This window comes from Salmo trutta, chromosome 2 (genome assembly GCF_901001165.1).
Source record: "Salmo trutta chromosome 2, fSalTru1.1, whole genome shotgun sequence".
NCBI classification, from domain to species: Eukaryota; Metazoa; Chordata; class Actinopteri; order Salmoniformes; family Salmonidae; genus Salmo; species Salmo trutta.
In genome coordinates, this window is record NC_042958.1 from 75,040,765 (window position 1) to 75,057,618 (window position 16,854).

The 16,854-nt window shown below is 41.5% G+C and overlaps 1 protein-coding gene across 2 annotated transcripts in view; it reads right to left on the reverse strand.

Moving 5' to 3' along the window:
- Nucleotides 1-1,535: 1,535 nt before the first annotated feature.
- Nucleotides 1,536-16,854, reverse strand: part of LOC115162931 (eukaryotic translation initiation factor 3 subunit L) — a 26,078-nt gene continuing 10,759 nt past the window's right edge. Inside the window, exons 4-15 of one of the 2 annotated variants that reach the window (XM_029714466.1) lie at nucleotides 14,468-14,547; nucleotides 13,571-13,626; nucleotides 13,312-13,381; nucleotides 13,129-13,202; nucleotides 9,711-9,882; nucleotides 9,357-9,511; nucleotides 7,130-7,300; nucleotides 6,070-6,203; nucleotides 5,597-5,770; nucleotides 3,648-3,837; nucleotides 2,008-2,088; nucleotides 1,536-1,771 (exon numbers count right to left, since the gene is read on the reverse strand). In XM_029714466.1, coding sequence (XP_029570326.1) covers nucleotides 1,688-1,771; nucleotides 2,008-2,088; nucleotides 3,648-3,837; nucleotides 5,597-5,770; nucleotides 6,070-6,203; nucleotides 7,130-7,300; nucleotides 9,357-9,511; nucleotides 9,711-9,882; nucleotides 13,129-13,202; nucleotides 13,312-13,381; nucleotides 13,571-13,626; nucleotides 14,468-14,547 — 1,441 coding nt within the window. In that variant the 3' untranslated portion in view covers nucleotides 1,536-1,687. Of the gene's footprint in view, nucleotides 1,772-2,007; nucleotides 2,089-3,647; nucleotides 3,838-5,596; nucleotides 5,771-6,069; nucleotides 6,204-7,129; nucleotides 7,301-9,356; nucleotides 9,512-9,710; nucleotides 9,883-13,128; nucleotides 13,203-13,311; nucleotides 13,382-13,564; nucleotides 13,627-14,467; nucleotides 14,548-16,854 lie in introns of both variants that reach the window. The other variant, XM_029714457.1, reaches the window with a different exon arrangement.

The following is a 16,854-nucleotide window of genomic DNA, read 5'->3' on the forward strand; positions in this document are numbered from 1 at the left end:
TCGTGTTTTCAGCATTATTTCTTTTTATATTCTAATTTTGTACATTTTCTATGGTAATCATTATCACCAGTCCTGAGCTACGTTATTGGAATGTTTCTTTATTTAACGATGGGGCCTCTTTACAATGACAGCCTACCAAGGAACAGTGGGTGAAGTGCCTTGTTCAGGGGCAGAACGACAGATTTTTACCTTGACAGCTCGGGGACTCGATCCAGAAACCTTTCGGTTACTTGCCCAACGCTCTAATCACTAGGCTAATGTTGGAGGATCTGTGATAAAAGAAATATGCAACTTCCTCCGCCCCAGGGTCAGTGGGTTGATAGAAATTCGATACGTTGGCTAAACTCTCACCATTGGAGCACAAAGGCAGGGTATTAAAGACACTGGCAGACTGAGGAGGAACTACTGATTGAGTTGTCAACGACCATCTTCATGACATTGACCCTTTGACAGATGGGGGGGCACACAAAATGCTGTAAATCGTGAATGCTGACAATTTCTCAATACACAGCTCAAGATATTGGATGGCAATTTTTAGTTGAAATGTGTTATATACACTGAACAAAAATAAACGCAACATGCGACAATTGCAATGATTTTACTGTGTTAGTTCATATAAGGAAATCGGTCAATTGAAATTAATTGAGGCCCTAATCTACAGACTTCACATAACTGGGCAGGGGCACAGCCATAGGTAGCCCTGAGATTGTTGGAGGACCACCCACTGGGGAGCCAGGCACAAACAATCAGAATTTGTTTTTTCCCCCCAAAAAGGGCTTTATTACAGACATAACTACACCTCAGGTTTCATCAAACGTCTGGGTGGCTGGTCGCAGACGATCCCGCAGGTGAAGAAGCCGGATTTGGAGGTCCTGGGCTGGCGTGGTTATAAGGCTGGTTGGACGTACTGTCAAATTCCCTAAAACGGAGGCGGCTTTATGGTAGATAAATTAACATTCAACTATCTGGCAACATCTCTTGATGTACATTGCTGCAAAATGCCAATTGCACACTCCCTCAACTTGACATCTGCAGCATTGAGTTGTGTGACAAAACACATTTCAGTGTCCCCAGCACAAGGTGCACCTGTGTAATGATCCTGCGGTTTAATCACCTTAATATGCCACACCTGTCAGGTGGCTGGATTATCTTGGAGAATAAGAAATGCTCACTATCAGGGATGTAAACAAACATGCACAAAATTTGAGAGAAATAAGCTTTTTGTGCGTATGGAAAATATCTGGGATGTTTTTTATTTCAGCTCATGAAACATGGGACCAACATTTTACATGTTGCGTTCATATTTTTGTTCAGTGTAAATTAATATCTAATCTCATAGCAGTTGAAATAAATTATAATACAAAACTGAAATCCTATAAATAACTGGTGGCACTTTTGAGAGTAAAGATATTGATAGCTAAATGTTGCCATCTAGTGGTTCTGATTTAGCTGATTAATTACTGTACTGTTTGAGAAAGGTACTAAAATCACAGTACAACCCATTTGATAATATAAATGATCACAATGACTCCATGTGCAACCCAACAAAACATGGCTTTTAGCTCACCACTTCATCCTTTATTGTTAAATTAAAAAAAGCATTATCGATCGTTCTGTTGGAGGATCAACAGAGCCAAGAAAGAGAGCCTGGTAGGCCAGATTAGCGGCTGTAAATCAGAGGTCCGACTCATGTGGCCCGGGTGGTTGTGGTGGCGGCTGTGGCAATGGTGCTGGCTCCACTCATAGCCATCTTCTTCAGCGTTCTGTTCAACTGCATGGCGAATAACACAAGTACAAACTGAGTAAACATTTAATTTTACATTTTTCCTGGAATAAACCAAATTCAATAACTTTAACTTTCCTATTCTATGACTTAAAAATATATATTAATTAAATACAGAAGCAAATGTCTGTAATGTAACAGAAATTCTATGATAACGGTAAACAAAGACTGTTGCTAACTGGAAATACTGCTGTAAAGTAATTTGAAAATGTATAATTTCTCACCTCCTCAAACTTGTGGATCTGTCTGATGAAGAAGTCGCCATAGCGGCGGGCCACCTTGGTGTCTGCAATGTGGATCATGTCCTGCAGGCACATAACAGACAGGGAATACAGGTTACTTCACAACATTATGTCCAAAGAGTAAATTCCATATTGACGGAGTTACTACATTAAAACCTGTTGGGGATAGGGGGCAGTATTTGCACGGCCGGATAAAAAACGTACCCGATTTGGATAGAAAACACTAAAGTTTCTAAAACTGTTTGAATGGTGTCTGAGTATAACAGAACTCATATGGCAGTCAAAACCCTGAGACAAATCCTAACAGGAAGTGGAAATCTGATGTGTGGAATCACTTTCAAGCTTTGCCATTGAAACACACAGGGACATATTAATCATTTAGCACTTCCTATGGCTTCCACTAGATGTCAACAGTCTTTACAAAGTGGTTTGAGTCTTCTATGATAGAAACTGACCCAAAGAGAGGCTTGGGAAGTTGGTCACAGGGGGAGGGCCATTACTACTATGACCCGGGCGCCCATGGGAACCCTTTTGTTCCGAAACGTTTAGTAAGACAATGCAATCGTCCGCCTTGAATATTATTGAAGCTCTGGTTGAAAAAGGCCCTAAAGATTTATGTTATACAACGTTTGACATGTTTGAACGAACGTAAATATATATTTTTTGCACATTCGTGACAACAAGTCCAGCACGCTTCAGTACATTATGAGTAGCCTTCGGAACGCGCTAACAAGAAGGAACTATTGGGACATAAATTAACTTTTTCGAACAAAACTACATTTGTTGTGGACCTGGGATACCTGGAAGTGCCTTCTGATGAAGATAATCAAAGGTAAGGGAATATTTACAATAGTATATTGGATTTTAGATGGTTCCAAGATGGTGCTAACATGTATCGCCTAGCCTATTTTTCTGAGCATACCACGTCGTTTATTGCAAAGTGTGATTTCCCAGTAAAGTTACTTTTAAATCTGGCAATGTGGTTGCATTCACGAGATGTTAATCTATAATTCTTTGAATGACAATATTATATTTGACCAATGTTTTCGAATAGTAATTTTGTAAATTGTAGCCCTGATTCACCGGAAGCATTTGAGGGAAAATATTTTCTGAACGTCACGCGCCGATGTAAAATGCTGTTTTTATATATAAATATGAACTTTATCGAACAAAAAATGCATGTATTGTGTAACATGATGTCCTAGGAGTGTCATCTGATGAAGATTGTCAAAGGTTAGTGCTGCATTTAGCTGTGTTTTGGGTATTTGTGATGCATCTAGTTGCTTTGAAAATGACAGTGTGATTTTTTTTTGGCAGGGTACTCTCCTAACATAATCTAATGTTTTGCTTTTGCTGTAAAGCCTTTTTGAAATCGGACAACGTGGTTCGATTCAGGAGAGGTGTATCTATAAAATGGTGTAAAATAGTCATATGTTTGAGAAATTGAAGTTATAGCATTTATGAGGTTTTGTATTTCGCGAAACGCGATTCCACTGGCTGTTGACTAGGGTGCAAGCGTCCCACGTTCCCAGACAGGTTAAACAGTATCTTAAACGAGGTGAGTGGGCTCTGTGTAACGACACATCTCTCTCTCTCACACACACACACACACACACACACACCTTGTCGATGTAGAAGTCGACCTCGGAGGCGGACTGGAATTCTCCGTCCAAGGCAGAGATGCCGCTGGTCCACACCAGGTTCTTCATCTTGTGTTTGAAGACCAGAAGCTGGATGCGGAACTCCTGCTCGGTCATGTCCAGGAACCCTGCCAGCTTGGCCACAGGCATGGTGGTGTAGAGCTTCAGGAAACTGTACAGCAGAGAGATGGAGCAGGGTGAGGTTAGAGGGGGAAACCAAGGAACCATGTTAGAGAGCAATGCTAGAGAGCTGGGTTGTGTTCAGTAGGGAGAAATACACTGCTCAAAAAAATAAAGGGAACACTTAAACAACACAATGTAACTCCAAGTCGATCACACTTCTGTGAAATCAAACTGTCCACTTAGGAAGCAACACTGATTGACAATAAATTTCACATGCTGTTGTGCAAATGGAATGGACAACAGGTGGAAATTATAGGCAATTAGCAAGACACCCCCAATAAAGGAGTGATTCTGCAGGTGGTGACCACAGACCACTTCTCAGTTCCTATGCTTCCTGGCTGATGTTTTGGTCACTTTTGAATGCTGGCGGTGCTTTCACTCTAGTGGTAGCATGAGACGGAGTCTACAACCCACACAAGTGGCTCAGGTAGTGCAGCTCATCCAGGATGGCACATCAATGCGAGCTGTGGCAAGAAGGTTTGCTGTGTCTGTCAGCGTAGTGTCCAGAGCATGGAGGCGCTACCAGGAGACAGGCCAGTACATCAGGAGACGTGGAGGAGGCCGTAGGAGGGCAACAACCCAGCAGCAGGACCGCTACCTCCGCCTTTGTGCAAGGAGGAGCAGGAGAAGCACTGCCAGAGACCTGCAAAATGACCTCCAGCAGGCCATAATGTGCATGTGTCTGCTCAAACGGTCAGAAACAGACTCCATGAGGGTGGTATGAGGGCCCGACGTCCACAGGTGGGGGTTGTGTTTACAGCCCAACACCGTGCAGGACGTTTGGCATTTGCCAGAGAACACCAAGATTGGCAAATTCGCCACTGGCGCCCTGTGCTCTTCACAGATGAAAGCAGGTTCACACTGAGCACGTGACAGACGTGACAGAGTCTGGAGACGCCGTGGAGAACGTTCTGCTGCCTGCAACATCCTCCAGCATGACCGGTTTGGCAGTGGGTCAGTCATGGTGTGGGGTGGCATTTCTTTGGGGGGCCGCACAGCCCTCCATGTGCTCGCCAGAGGTAGCCTGACTGCCATTAGGTACCAAGATGAGATCCTCAGACCCCTTGTGAGACCATATGCTGGTGCGGTTGGCCCTGGGTTCCTCCTAATGCAAGACAATGCTAGACCTCATGTGGCTGGAGTGTGTCAGCAGTTCCTGCAAGAGGAAGGCATTGATGCTATGGACTGGCCCGCCCGTTCCCCAGACCTGAATCCAATTGAGCACATCTGGGACATCATGTCTCGCTCCATCCATGTTGCACCACAGACTGTCCAGGAGTTGGCAGATGCTTTAGTCCAGGTCTGGGAGGAGATCCCTCAGGAGACCATTCGCCACCTCATCAGGAGCATGCCCAGGCGTTGTAGGGAGGTCATACAGGCACGTGGAGGCCACACACACACACTACTGAGCCTCATTTTGACTTGTTTTAAGGACATTACATCAAAGTTGGATCAGCCTGTAGTGTGGTTTTCCACTAATTTTGAGTGTGACTCCAAATCCAGACCTCCATGGGTTGATAAATTGGATTTGCATTGATTATTTTTGTGTGATTTTGTTGTCAGCACATTCAACCATGTAAAGAAAAAAGTATTTAATAAGATTATTTCATTCATTCAGATCTAGGATGTGTTATTTTAGTGTTCCCTTTATTTTTTTGAGCAGTGTATTTTGAAACAAATTGAAACAGGGAAGTGCTGAACTTAACTGACTGTAGCAGCTCACCCGACTCTCAGAGATAACTCGTTACCTGCGGATGGTAGAGAGCTGGGCCTGTTGCTGCACCTCCTCAGCGAACACCTTGAGCTGCTGCTGGAAGGGCTCCTTGTGATAGTTGGGGAGCACATTATCGTAGTTGGGCACCACCGGGGACAGGAACTTGGGACAGGCGAAGCTGAAGAGCTCCTCAAACACCTGCAGGTCTCTGAGGTCAAAGTCATGTCAGTCAAGTCTCAAACACAAACTATGGCCCAATTCAAAATCGAACTGTAGATCCTTACGCCCTATGCACCTATGGCGATCTGAGTGGATTTGACAAGTGCAAGTAAGCAATATGGTAATAGCTTCACCTCACCCTCTGAAAAGCCAGGTGGAAGTTTCACTATATTGCTTAGACCAAACAAATCCTGTCTGTCAGATCTCCATATAGGGCTTGGGCCTATAAATCCCTTTAGCCCCTAGTTCCCACAGTGTGGTAGGAAGTGTAGACTTTCTCTCGCTCACCCCTTCTGCATGCGAAGCATCTTGTCTCCGTATTTCTCCCTGAGCTGGGTGTGGATGCTTTCGTCGATGCGCATTGGGTACATGGTCAGAGCTATTGCCAACAGCCCGTGCATCTGCTCGTTCTGCTTGCTGATCTGGAGGAGCAGGAAGAAGTGACTCAACCATTTACCAGGGTCGTGTTCATTTTAAAACCTTTTCCATTATGTGCCCTAATGAACATCACCCAGCTCTGAGAGGTAGATGTCAATCATAATCAGTAATGTAGTTATCACAGGTTAGGCCCACTGATCAATATCCCCCCCCAAAAAAATCTACCACTGAGAACATTGTAAGTCTTGTGAGCAGAAACTTGAACATCGTGAGCATTCTGTGCAACTTCCTGCGTGCATTTACTGTGAACACGGAGGCTGTACTCGCTTCCAGTTAATTTTAGACATTTGCCAAGTAAACTACTGAGGCTATTTGGGCCTATTAGGCCCATCAGTGGCCTACTAACAAAAACAAGGGATCAAATGCATCCCATAACATTTTCATATGGAAATAGCTATTGATTTCAGCCTATATGGTGTTCAATGTTGGCCTATTCTATTAGATGTAAAAACATTACGCAGGGCTTGACATTAACCTTTTTTCTTTTTAGTTGTCTGAAAGCTCAAGTCACATGTCTAAAAATAGAAAATGGTCTGTTAACACCATGGGCCTAATTCGTGACTGGAAATTGAATTTTATGACGCAAGAAAACACTTTACAAAATAAAAATCATCATTATTATTACCATACACGGAATCAGAATGTAGGCTATACCTCTGCCTATTAGCTTATTTTCATATTCAAGCGCGTCTCAAAATACCCCTTTAAGACAAAAACAAAGCTCTTTGCCAAACTTAATATTCTAAGAAAGTAAGGAAGCAATTGTTGGAAGCAATCACTCCCCCATGGCTGAACAAAGAAATAGCTATAACATGGCAATAATTTGCTAACAATATCAACATCTGCGCGGGCTGGCTTTTCTTCTGTGCGGCAGTCCTGAAGGTGCATGCGCACAAACATTGTCACTGACCATCTCATATTTATAGGTGGACCTCTGGAACATGTTCCTGGTCCTCTGGATGTAAAGTAGGATGTTGGCGAAGACACGGATGGCATCTTGGTACCTCCTCATCATCAGGTAGGCAAAGCCCACGTAGTAGTAGGTGGTGATCTGACACTCAGGCACACGAGAGTACATACTCTAAGAAAGATTAAATATAAAGTAGAGGGAAGTGACTGGGTTAGAACAAATAGGGAATCAATTGGAGAGAGAAATATGGAGTAGAAATATAGATAGACGGGTCTCAACAGTTAAGGCCCACTCCTTAATTCGTAGGGTCTGTCAATATCAGAGAGTGGGCATTTGGGGATAGATACGGAGACAGTACAGGTGCATCAAAGCTGGGACCCGAGATACTGCCCCCATCCCAAACAGGTTAATCATACAAATCTGAATTAGAATTACAAATATCTAAAAGTCAAGTCAAGATTACCAGCCTCTGCCATACGGACACATTGATATACCGTGATCCATTGGTGCTAAAGAAATGAGCGCATGGAACTCAGCCTATAGGCCAATGCAATAGTACAACTATAACTTCCATAGCTCTTTCACACAGAGTGGTGATTATCGAGGGGGAGCTTGTTGGAACGATTTTTTAAAATAGTGTACTGAGGAACTAGAGTTTTAATATTTCATTCACAATGGATGTTAAAAAAAAAAAAAAAAACTTTCCTACATTTCCCTGCAATTGGCCAGGTACTTATGCGTGCTCAGAGAAACCAGACATGCTCATTGCTCACATGGAGCACTCCAAACAAAAGACAAAATGAAAAAGTACACAAATCTTTACAATTATGGTTATGAAATAAACCAAAACTTGTTTCTCACAACTGCAGCAGGTTGTGAACTCTGAAAACATTTCCACTCCGAGAATGAGAACGGTAAATTACTTGTAATTAATAAATTAACAAGGTTATGTAACCAAATTATGTAGATTAACATTAAATTTACTACTGGTGACATACAAATCTATTCCCCATTACATACTTAATTTATTTATCAAAGGGCAAACAATTCACACAATGAATGCGCAAGAAATGGCGGGAGACAGCTGAGCCATTCTGGAGAGACTCACCGATATCTTAGCCAAGCACCATCGCCCTACGTCTTGTCTAAACATTTTAAATTATACCCAAGACATTATCTTCACACATATTTTAGATGTTTTTCACTGACACCCACAACTCAATAATTCAGGCTTTCCAAATAGATATAGGCCTACGAGCTTGTGATTTGAAACAATCCACAGAAATGTAATTTAATTAGATAATGATCCTCGATTCCTCTGTGGCTAAGTCATGCTTTCTTTCTGGTGAAGTATTTTTAATTGTTTTATTTCTTTCTGTATACACAGGAGTAATTATATAATTTTGGCAAATGTATTTCCATGTACTTTTCTATTAGACCCACAGCATTGCCATTTATGTCCTGTTATATTTGTTTTCATATCAACTTTCTTTCTTTGTCCAGAAGCCAAAGGCACAATCCTAGTCTTATTAGCAACCCATCCTTAGTTGTTGCATCTTTAGATTCCCCCTTTTAAGTTTTTAACTGAGATTTTCACCAGTCACATATGGAACTGCTATCAGGTGCACTGTTTAGAATGGCGTTTTCTCATGTGCCCTTTTTAGAAAGGTGTTCACCCGCGAATTGTATTTTGACAAATGTTAGAAAATGTTTTATTGGCTGTTTCATTACATAAGCTGCATGTTCTGTTATAATGCATTACCATAATCTAAATGTGATTTCTGTCATTCTGAGCACCAAGGGTGGACACCCTAATGGGTGCATATGGGTCCGGAAAATGTAAATCTTCCCGGTCACGTTATCCAGCACCACATTTTCCAAACGGAAACCCTGCTTCATATGTATATATCTGTATTCTAGTTAAGGCTCATCCTATATAACTACTGTGCACACCTTTTCGATTCATATACTGTCCATAACACACACCATCATATACATATATTTATATTCCGAACCCTGACATTGCTCGTTCTAATATTCCTATATTCCTTTCCTATTGTTAGTTATTTCTGCACAGTTGGAGCTAGGAACGTAAGCATTTCACTACACACATGATAACATCTGTATAATATGTGTACGTGACTAATACATTTGAATCGATTTGTAGATGCATCTTCTACTGTATGGTACGAACATCGACAGTACTACTACACAGTGGCCAGCGTACCTTCTTGTTGAGCTCGATGTTCTCCAGGACTTTGATGGCCTGGTAGTAGTCCCCGAGCAAAGAATGTAGCCTCAGCAGCCCCACCAGGCTGAAGTATCCCAGCATCTTATACAGGGAATGACGGCCATACTCGCCAGCCACACTCTCTGGATCGCCTGCGACACAAAACACAACCTGTTAGAGCTGTCGCACAGGAACCATGAAGAATGTGGTGTAAGACAATGTCAAAATATTTTTCTACAAATTATATCGTTATAATGTCATAATATATCACTACAAACAATATATTGTTATAACGATATGCAACAATATATCAATGCATATACAATGCATCTACAGCTGTAACTTCTTTACCTCCACTGGTGTAGACCTCCAGCTGGCGGTTGATGTTGCTCTTGTCCACCAGCGAGTGGAGCACGTTTAGAACGCTGTGGACATTCCAGATCTTGGGGTTGTTCCTCAGGAACTCAATCTCCTCCTCAGACTTCTTGGCTGTCTTGCAGCGATACTGGCTGAACGACTGGAACTGGTTGGGGAAGAAGAGTGAACTTGTTAACTTCTTATTCAAATGCAGTCACAATTCCATGTGTCAATGCAGCTTCAAGACAGAGGGGTACCAAATGAATGCCATAGATGAAAAAAATTGCCAGAAAAGTACACTACTGTTCACAAGTTTGGGGTCACTTAGAAATGTCCTTGTTTTTGAAAGAAAAGCAAAAATGTTGGTCCATTAAAATAACATCAAATTGATCAGAAATACATTGTAGAAATAGTTAATGTTGTGACTATTGTAGCCGGAAACAGCAGATTTTTTATGGAATATCTACAGGCCCATTATCAGCAACCATCACTTCTGTGTTCAATGGCACATTGTGTTAGCTAATCCAAGTTTGATTATAAAAGGCTAATTGAAGATTAGAAAACCCTTTTCCATTTATGTTAGCACAACTTGTGTGGATTCGATTACAGACTCAAAATGGCCATTAACAAATATCTAACTTCTGAAACTTGTTCTATTCTTGTTCTGAGAAATAAAGGCTATTGCATGCGAGAAATTGCCAAGAAACTGAAGATCTCGTACAACGCTGTGTACTACTCCCTTCACAGAACAGCGCAAACTGGCTCTAACCAGAATAGAAAGAGGAGTGGGAGGCCCCGGTGCACAACTGAGCAAGAGAGGAAAAGTACATTAGTGTCTAGTTGAGAAACAGATGCCTCACAAGTCCTGAACTGGCAGCTTCATAAAACAGTACCTGCACAACACCAGTCTCAACGTCAACAGTGAAGAGGTGACTCCGGGATGCTGGCCATCAAGGCAGAGTTCCTCTGTCCAGTGTCTGTTCTTTTGCCCATCTTAATATTTTATTTTTATTAGCCAGTCTGAGATATGGCTTTTTCTTTGCAACTGCCTAGAAAGCCAGCATCCTGGAGTCGCCTCTTCACTGTTGACGTTGAGACTGGTGATTTGCGGGCACTATTTCACTTTTTGAGGCTAGTGTCCCACCCACCGTGCAGCCAGTGAAAAATTAGAGCGCCAAATTCAAAAACAACAAAATGTCACAATTCAAATTTCTCAAACATAGAACTATTTTACACCATTTTATAAATAAACATCTCCTTAATCCAACCATGTTGTCCGATTTCAAAAAGGCTTTACGGCGAAAGCATAAAGTTAGTCTATGTACTGTCCTAACATAATCAATGTTAGGACAAGCGTCACCAAAAGCAGAAAACCAGCTAAAATTATGCACTAACCTTTGACAATCTTCATCAGATGACACTCCTAGGACATTATGTTAGACAATACATGCATTTTTTGTTGTATCAAGTTCATATTTATATCCAAAAACCCCATTTTACATTAGCGCGTGACGTTCAGAAAATGTATTCAAAAATACTCGTCATAAACGTTGATAAAATATTAAACTGTTATTCAAAGAATTATAGATTAATATCTCCTCAATGCAACCGCATTGACAGATTTCAAAATAACTTTACTGGGAAAGCACACTTTGCAATAATCTGAGTACTGCGCTCAGAAAAATACATCAGGCAATTACAGATAGCCGCCATTTGAGTCATCTAAATGCATAAATAGCATTATAAATATTCACTTACCTTTAATAATCTTCATCAGAAGCCACTTACAAGAATCCCAGGTCCACAATAAATGTTGTTTTGTTCGATGAAGTTCATAATTTATGTCCATGTTGTTTGCGCGTTCAGTAAGCTACTCAAAATGTAGGACGAGCGAGGAAAATGTCACGGCGAAAAGTCAAAAAAAGTTATATTTACGTTCGTTCAAACATGTCAAACATTGTATAGCATCAATCTTTAGGGCCTTTTTCAATCAGAACTTCAGTAATATTCCAACCGCACGATTCCAGTGTCTTGAAAAATGTTTTGGAACACAGCTAACTCTCGCGTGAAAGCGCGCAAATGAACTGATGCCCTTCCCTGGCTCACCAACTTCCTTTGTTGGCTCTCTGTTCACCATAGAAGCCTCAAACAACTTTCTCAAGACTGTTGACATCTAGCGGAAGCCTTAGGAAGTGCAAAATGAACCCTAACTCACTGTGTGTTCGATTGGCAATGACTTGAAAAAACTACAGGAACCAGATTTTCATTTCCTGCTTGTATTTTTCTCAGGTTTTTGCCTGCCATATGAGTTTTGTTATACTCAGACATCATTCAAACAGATTTGGAAACTTTAGTGTTTTCTATCCAAATCTTCTAATAATTTGCTAATATTTGACTCTGGTCCCGAGTATTAGGCCATTTACTCTGAGCACGCTTTTCATCTGAAATCGAAAATACTGCCCCCTATACCTTGACAGGTTAATGAAGCTGCCAGTTCAGAACTTGTGAGGCATCTGTTTCTCAACTAGACACTAATGTACTTGTCCTCTTGCTCAATTGTGCACCGGAGCCTCCCACTCCTCCTATTCTGGTTAGAGACAGTTTGTACTGTTCTGTGAAGGGAGTAGTACACAGCGTTGTACGAGATCTTCCGTTTCTTGGCAATTTCTTGCATGGAATAGCCTTCATTTTTCAGAACAAGAATAGACTGATGAGTTTCCAAAGAAAGTGCTTTGTTTTTGGCCATTTTGAGCCTGTAATCGAACCTACAAATGCTGATGCTCCAGATACTCAACTAGTCTAAAGAAGGCCAGTTTTATTGCTTCTATAATCAGAACAACAGTTTCCAGCTGTGCTAACATAATTGCCATAATTGCCTCCCTGTGGCTCAGTTGGTAGAGCATGGTGTTTGCAATGGTGTTTGCAACGCCAGGGTTGTGGGTTCTATTCCCACGGGGGGCCAGTATGAGAAAAAAAAAATGTATGAAATGAATTGAAATGTATGTATTCACTACTGTAAGTCGCTCTGGATAAGAGCGTCTGCTAAATGACTAAAATGTAAATGTAAAAAGGGGTTTCTAATGATCAATTAGCCTTTTAAAATGATAAACTTAGAGTAGCTAACAATGTGCCATTGGAACACAGGCGTGATGGTTACTAATAACGGGCCTCTGTACACCTATGTAGATATTCCATAAAAGAATCTGCCATTTCCAGCTATAGTAGTCATTTACAACATTAATATCTACACTGTATTTCTGATCAATTTGATGTTATTTTAATGGACAAAAAAATTGCTTTTCTTTCTCAAAACAAGGACATTTTTAAGTGACCCCAAACTTTTGAACGGTAGTGTACATTTTGAAGTTGAAAAACTAATACACATGCAACATACCAAACTATGTTAATTTACCTGATAAATGAATTCATCAATTATGTCCCAGAGCCACTGGTTGGGCAGCTCCAAGGGGGCAGGTCCATCTGCATCTATATAGAACAATATATACCTGCTTATTGAGGCATTGAAAACATCCAATGTAACACATTGTATTATGAAAATATATTAAGACAACAAATATTTAGTACTCAGACTTACTTAGAATGTAGTTGAAGAGGTTGCAGTAATTGTAGTAAGACTCAAATCTCTGGTCGAGAGTGGGTCCTCCCTAATGGTCAAAGAACACAAAAGCATTATTTAAGTAAAGTCTTCCAAGTAGTGACATTATTATAGTTCTGTGCACTGTATATCCATTGGATTAAATTCATCCAGGACAGGAGATGTAAGGTTTATATTTTAAAGCTGATAGGGGTTAAACAATGTTTCTGTGGCAGGATAGATAGATACTCACACTGACTTTAGCATAGATGTGTCTGTAGTACAACTCCTTATACAGGATCAGGAACACAGCATCTGAATGGGCCAACAGCAACAGTGAGCAAGCGCAACAAGATAGAATGGCACAACATTCTTTGCCTTCTTCGCTTGCTGGCATTTATTGTAATGAATCTTGGCCTGGAGGCAGCTCTGCAGTGGTCAACAGCTGGCACAGGCAGTCATAAAATCTGATTTTAACCCTAACCACATTTCAATCCCTAATGCCTAACCCTAAATTAAAACCAAATAACACATTTTTACAATATAGACCATTTTGAGTGCAGCTGGCCCACTGAGCGGAAATCACTTTTTTCTGCTTCCAAGGCAAGACTCATGACAAACAACCTGTGCATTCTTCCCACTTCATTGTCAATGGAGAACAGCAACAACATGAATATTCTACAGAGGCGGCAACCAATTTGTGAACCACATGGTCTCCACTCTATAAGCAAACAGCTCTAAAGAAAGCAGAGAACACTAATGGACACTAGACATCCTGTTTAAAGTTTAAACTCCTACCATCAGGTCCACATTTCTCTGTCCACCGTTGCAAAAACAACAAATAAAGACATTCACTCATGCTGCCATAGCATTTTTGAAAAGGATACATGTTACTACTGCATGCCACACTATAATAAGTTGAACTTTTTTCACTCCAGCAACTATGTTCAATAAATGTGTGGTCCACGTTATTTTGTCACACTTCTTGTGTGATGTCTGTTTTTGGATATGATTCTGCTGCAAAACCAATTAACCCCGGAGAGATAATGTCTTCTACTTAGTACTACTAACTACTACCACCACTCGTGTCCACGATCATCTGAACAGGCTTGTGCCCAAACTGGAAGGAGAAACAGCAGCAGACTGGCGCACTCACCATTTCCAACGAGAGAAGCGATGGCCTCAGCCTCTGGCCAGGGAGACGTTTTGAAGAAGCGGTCAGTCAGCTTGTTCCAGCTGAGGAGAGGGGAGAATGTGTAAAATGAAAACTTTAAACTTGTGTTTTAAAATGACAGACCCCAATTAGTCTACTGGTCGATTGAGAATTTTTTGGGGCTGAGCAGTAGCATATACACACACACACACACACACACACACACACACACACACACACACACACACACGATGGCCGCGGGGTGGGCACAGCACAAGGGGAGTGTGGCTAAAATACACGTCTCTCTCCAGAATGCACTCTGTCAAGTTGTGCACATTCATTGTGTGAATTGTTTGCAGTGCAGTCAGAAAGTATTCAGACCATTTCACTTTTTCCACATTTTGTTACGTTACAGCCTTATTCTAAAATGGATTAAATCTTGATAAATCTACACACAATACCCCATAATGAAAAAGCAAAAACAGGTATTTAGAAATTTTTGCAAGCAAATGTATTAAAAAAATAAACTGAAATATCACATTTACATAAGTATTCAGACTGTTTACTCAGTACTTTGTTGAAGCACCTTTGGCAGCGATTACAGCTTTGAATCTTCTTGGGTATGATGCTACAAGCTTGGCACACCTGTATTTGGGGAGTTTCTCCCATTCTTCTCTGCAGATCCTCAAGCTCTGTCGGGTTGGATTGGGCGCTGCAGAGCCATTTTCAGGTCACTCCAGACATGTTCGATCGGGTTCAAGTCTGGGCTCTGGCTGGGCCACTCAAGGACATTCAGAGACTTGTCCCGAAGCCATTTCTGAGTTGTCTTGGCTGTGTGCTTCGAGTCGTTGTCGTGCTCAGGCTGAGGTTCTGAGCGCTCTGGAGCAGGTTTTCATTAAGGATCTCATTGTACTTTCCTCCGTTCATCTTTCCCTCGATCCTGACTAGTCTCCCAGTCCCTGGTGCTGAAAACCATCCCCACACCATGATAACGCCACCACGCTTTACCATAGAGATGGTGCCAGGTTTCTTCCAGACATGACACTTGGCATTCAGGCCAAAGAGTTCAATCTTGGTTTCATCAGATCAGAGAATTTTGTTTCTCATGGTCAGAGTCCATTAGGCGCTTTTTGGCAAACTCCAAGCGGACTGTCACGTGCCTTTTACAGAGAAGTGGCTTCCGTCTGGACACTCTACCATAAAGGCCCGATTGGTGGAGTGCTGCAGAGATGGTTGTCCTTCTGGAAGGTTCTTCCATCTCCACAGAGGAACTCTGGCTCTCTGTCAAAGTGACCATCGGGTTCTTGGTCTCCTCCCTGACCAAAGCCCTTCTCCCCGATTGCTCAGTTTGGCCGGGCTGCCAGCTCCAGGAAGAGTTTTATTTTTAACACTTCGGAAGACAAATGTAGCAGCTATTCTGCTACATTTTACATACAGCAATCAATAAATACATTACCAAACAAATTGTTTAATCCCATCCCTCAGCCACTCACCATAGACCACCCTGGTTTGGTTACCATGTGCCATATATTTTCAAAATGTGCTGTGATGTTTTACATACATTTTGAACCTTTCTAATCGCATAGTATCCACAGATGAGCTACAGATGTAAACTTTTCCTACGAGTATTATTGTATTATTGACTGACTATGGCTTTCCAAATTGCCCAACACTTATATTAAAGGTTCATTTTAAGTGATTTTTTAACCATTCCTGAACCGGTGACCAGAAGTAAGCTACATAGGGGCAATACCTGAATAAATGTCAGAGCAGAAGGAAGCAAGTCTTCTTCCAGGACAACCTTGAACGTGGCTTGATTCATGTGTCCTTCACAAAGACAAATCTGCCCGATTCCAGCCTTGCTGAAGCACCCCCAGATCATCACAGATCCTCCACCAAATTTCAGTGTGACACTTTAGCTTGAAGGCCTCTCCAGATCTCACACCCACTGAAATTTGGTGGAGGACCTTCCTCTAGTCCCACAGAAAGCTATGATTGAATTTCAGAGTTATTCCACCAAATATTGATTTCTGAACTGTTCCTAAGTAAAAACATTGTGTTGTTTACAAATATGAACAGTTGGCGTTGTCGGCATTATTCACCACGATTTACAGTTGAACTGGAGAGTCCAAATCAGTGGAGCAGGCACAAAGAAACAAGATAGGCACAGTTCCTACACCTGTTACCACTCATTCTGACATCTTGGGGAGATAAGAACTGTATAATGAACAATAATAGAATACGGACCTAGAAAGCCTAAGCTTATTCGGTAGTCCCATTGTGTTACGACCAATCGTAAATATATGGCGTAGGGTAGGTTCCATAAGGATAGGTCCCAAGTGGAGCTAGTTTTATGAGAGATCCATGAGTGATACTACAGTGTAGGGTAG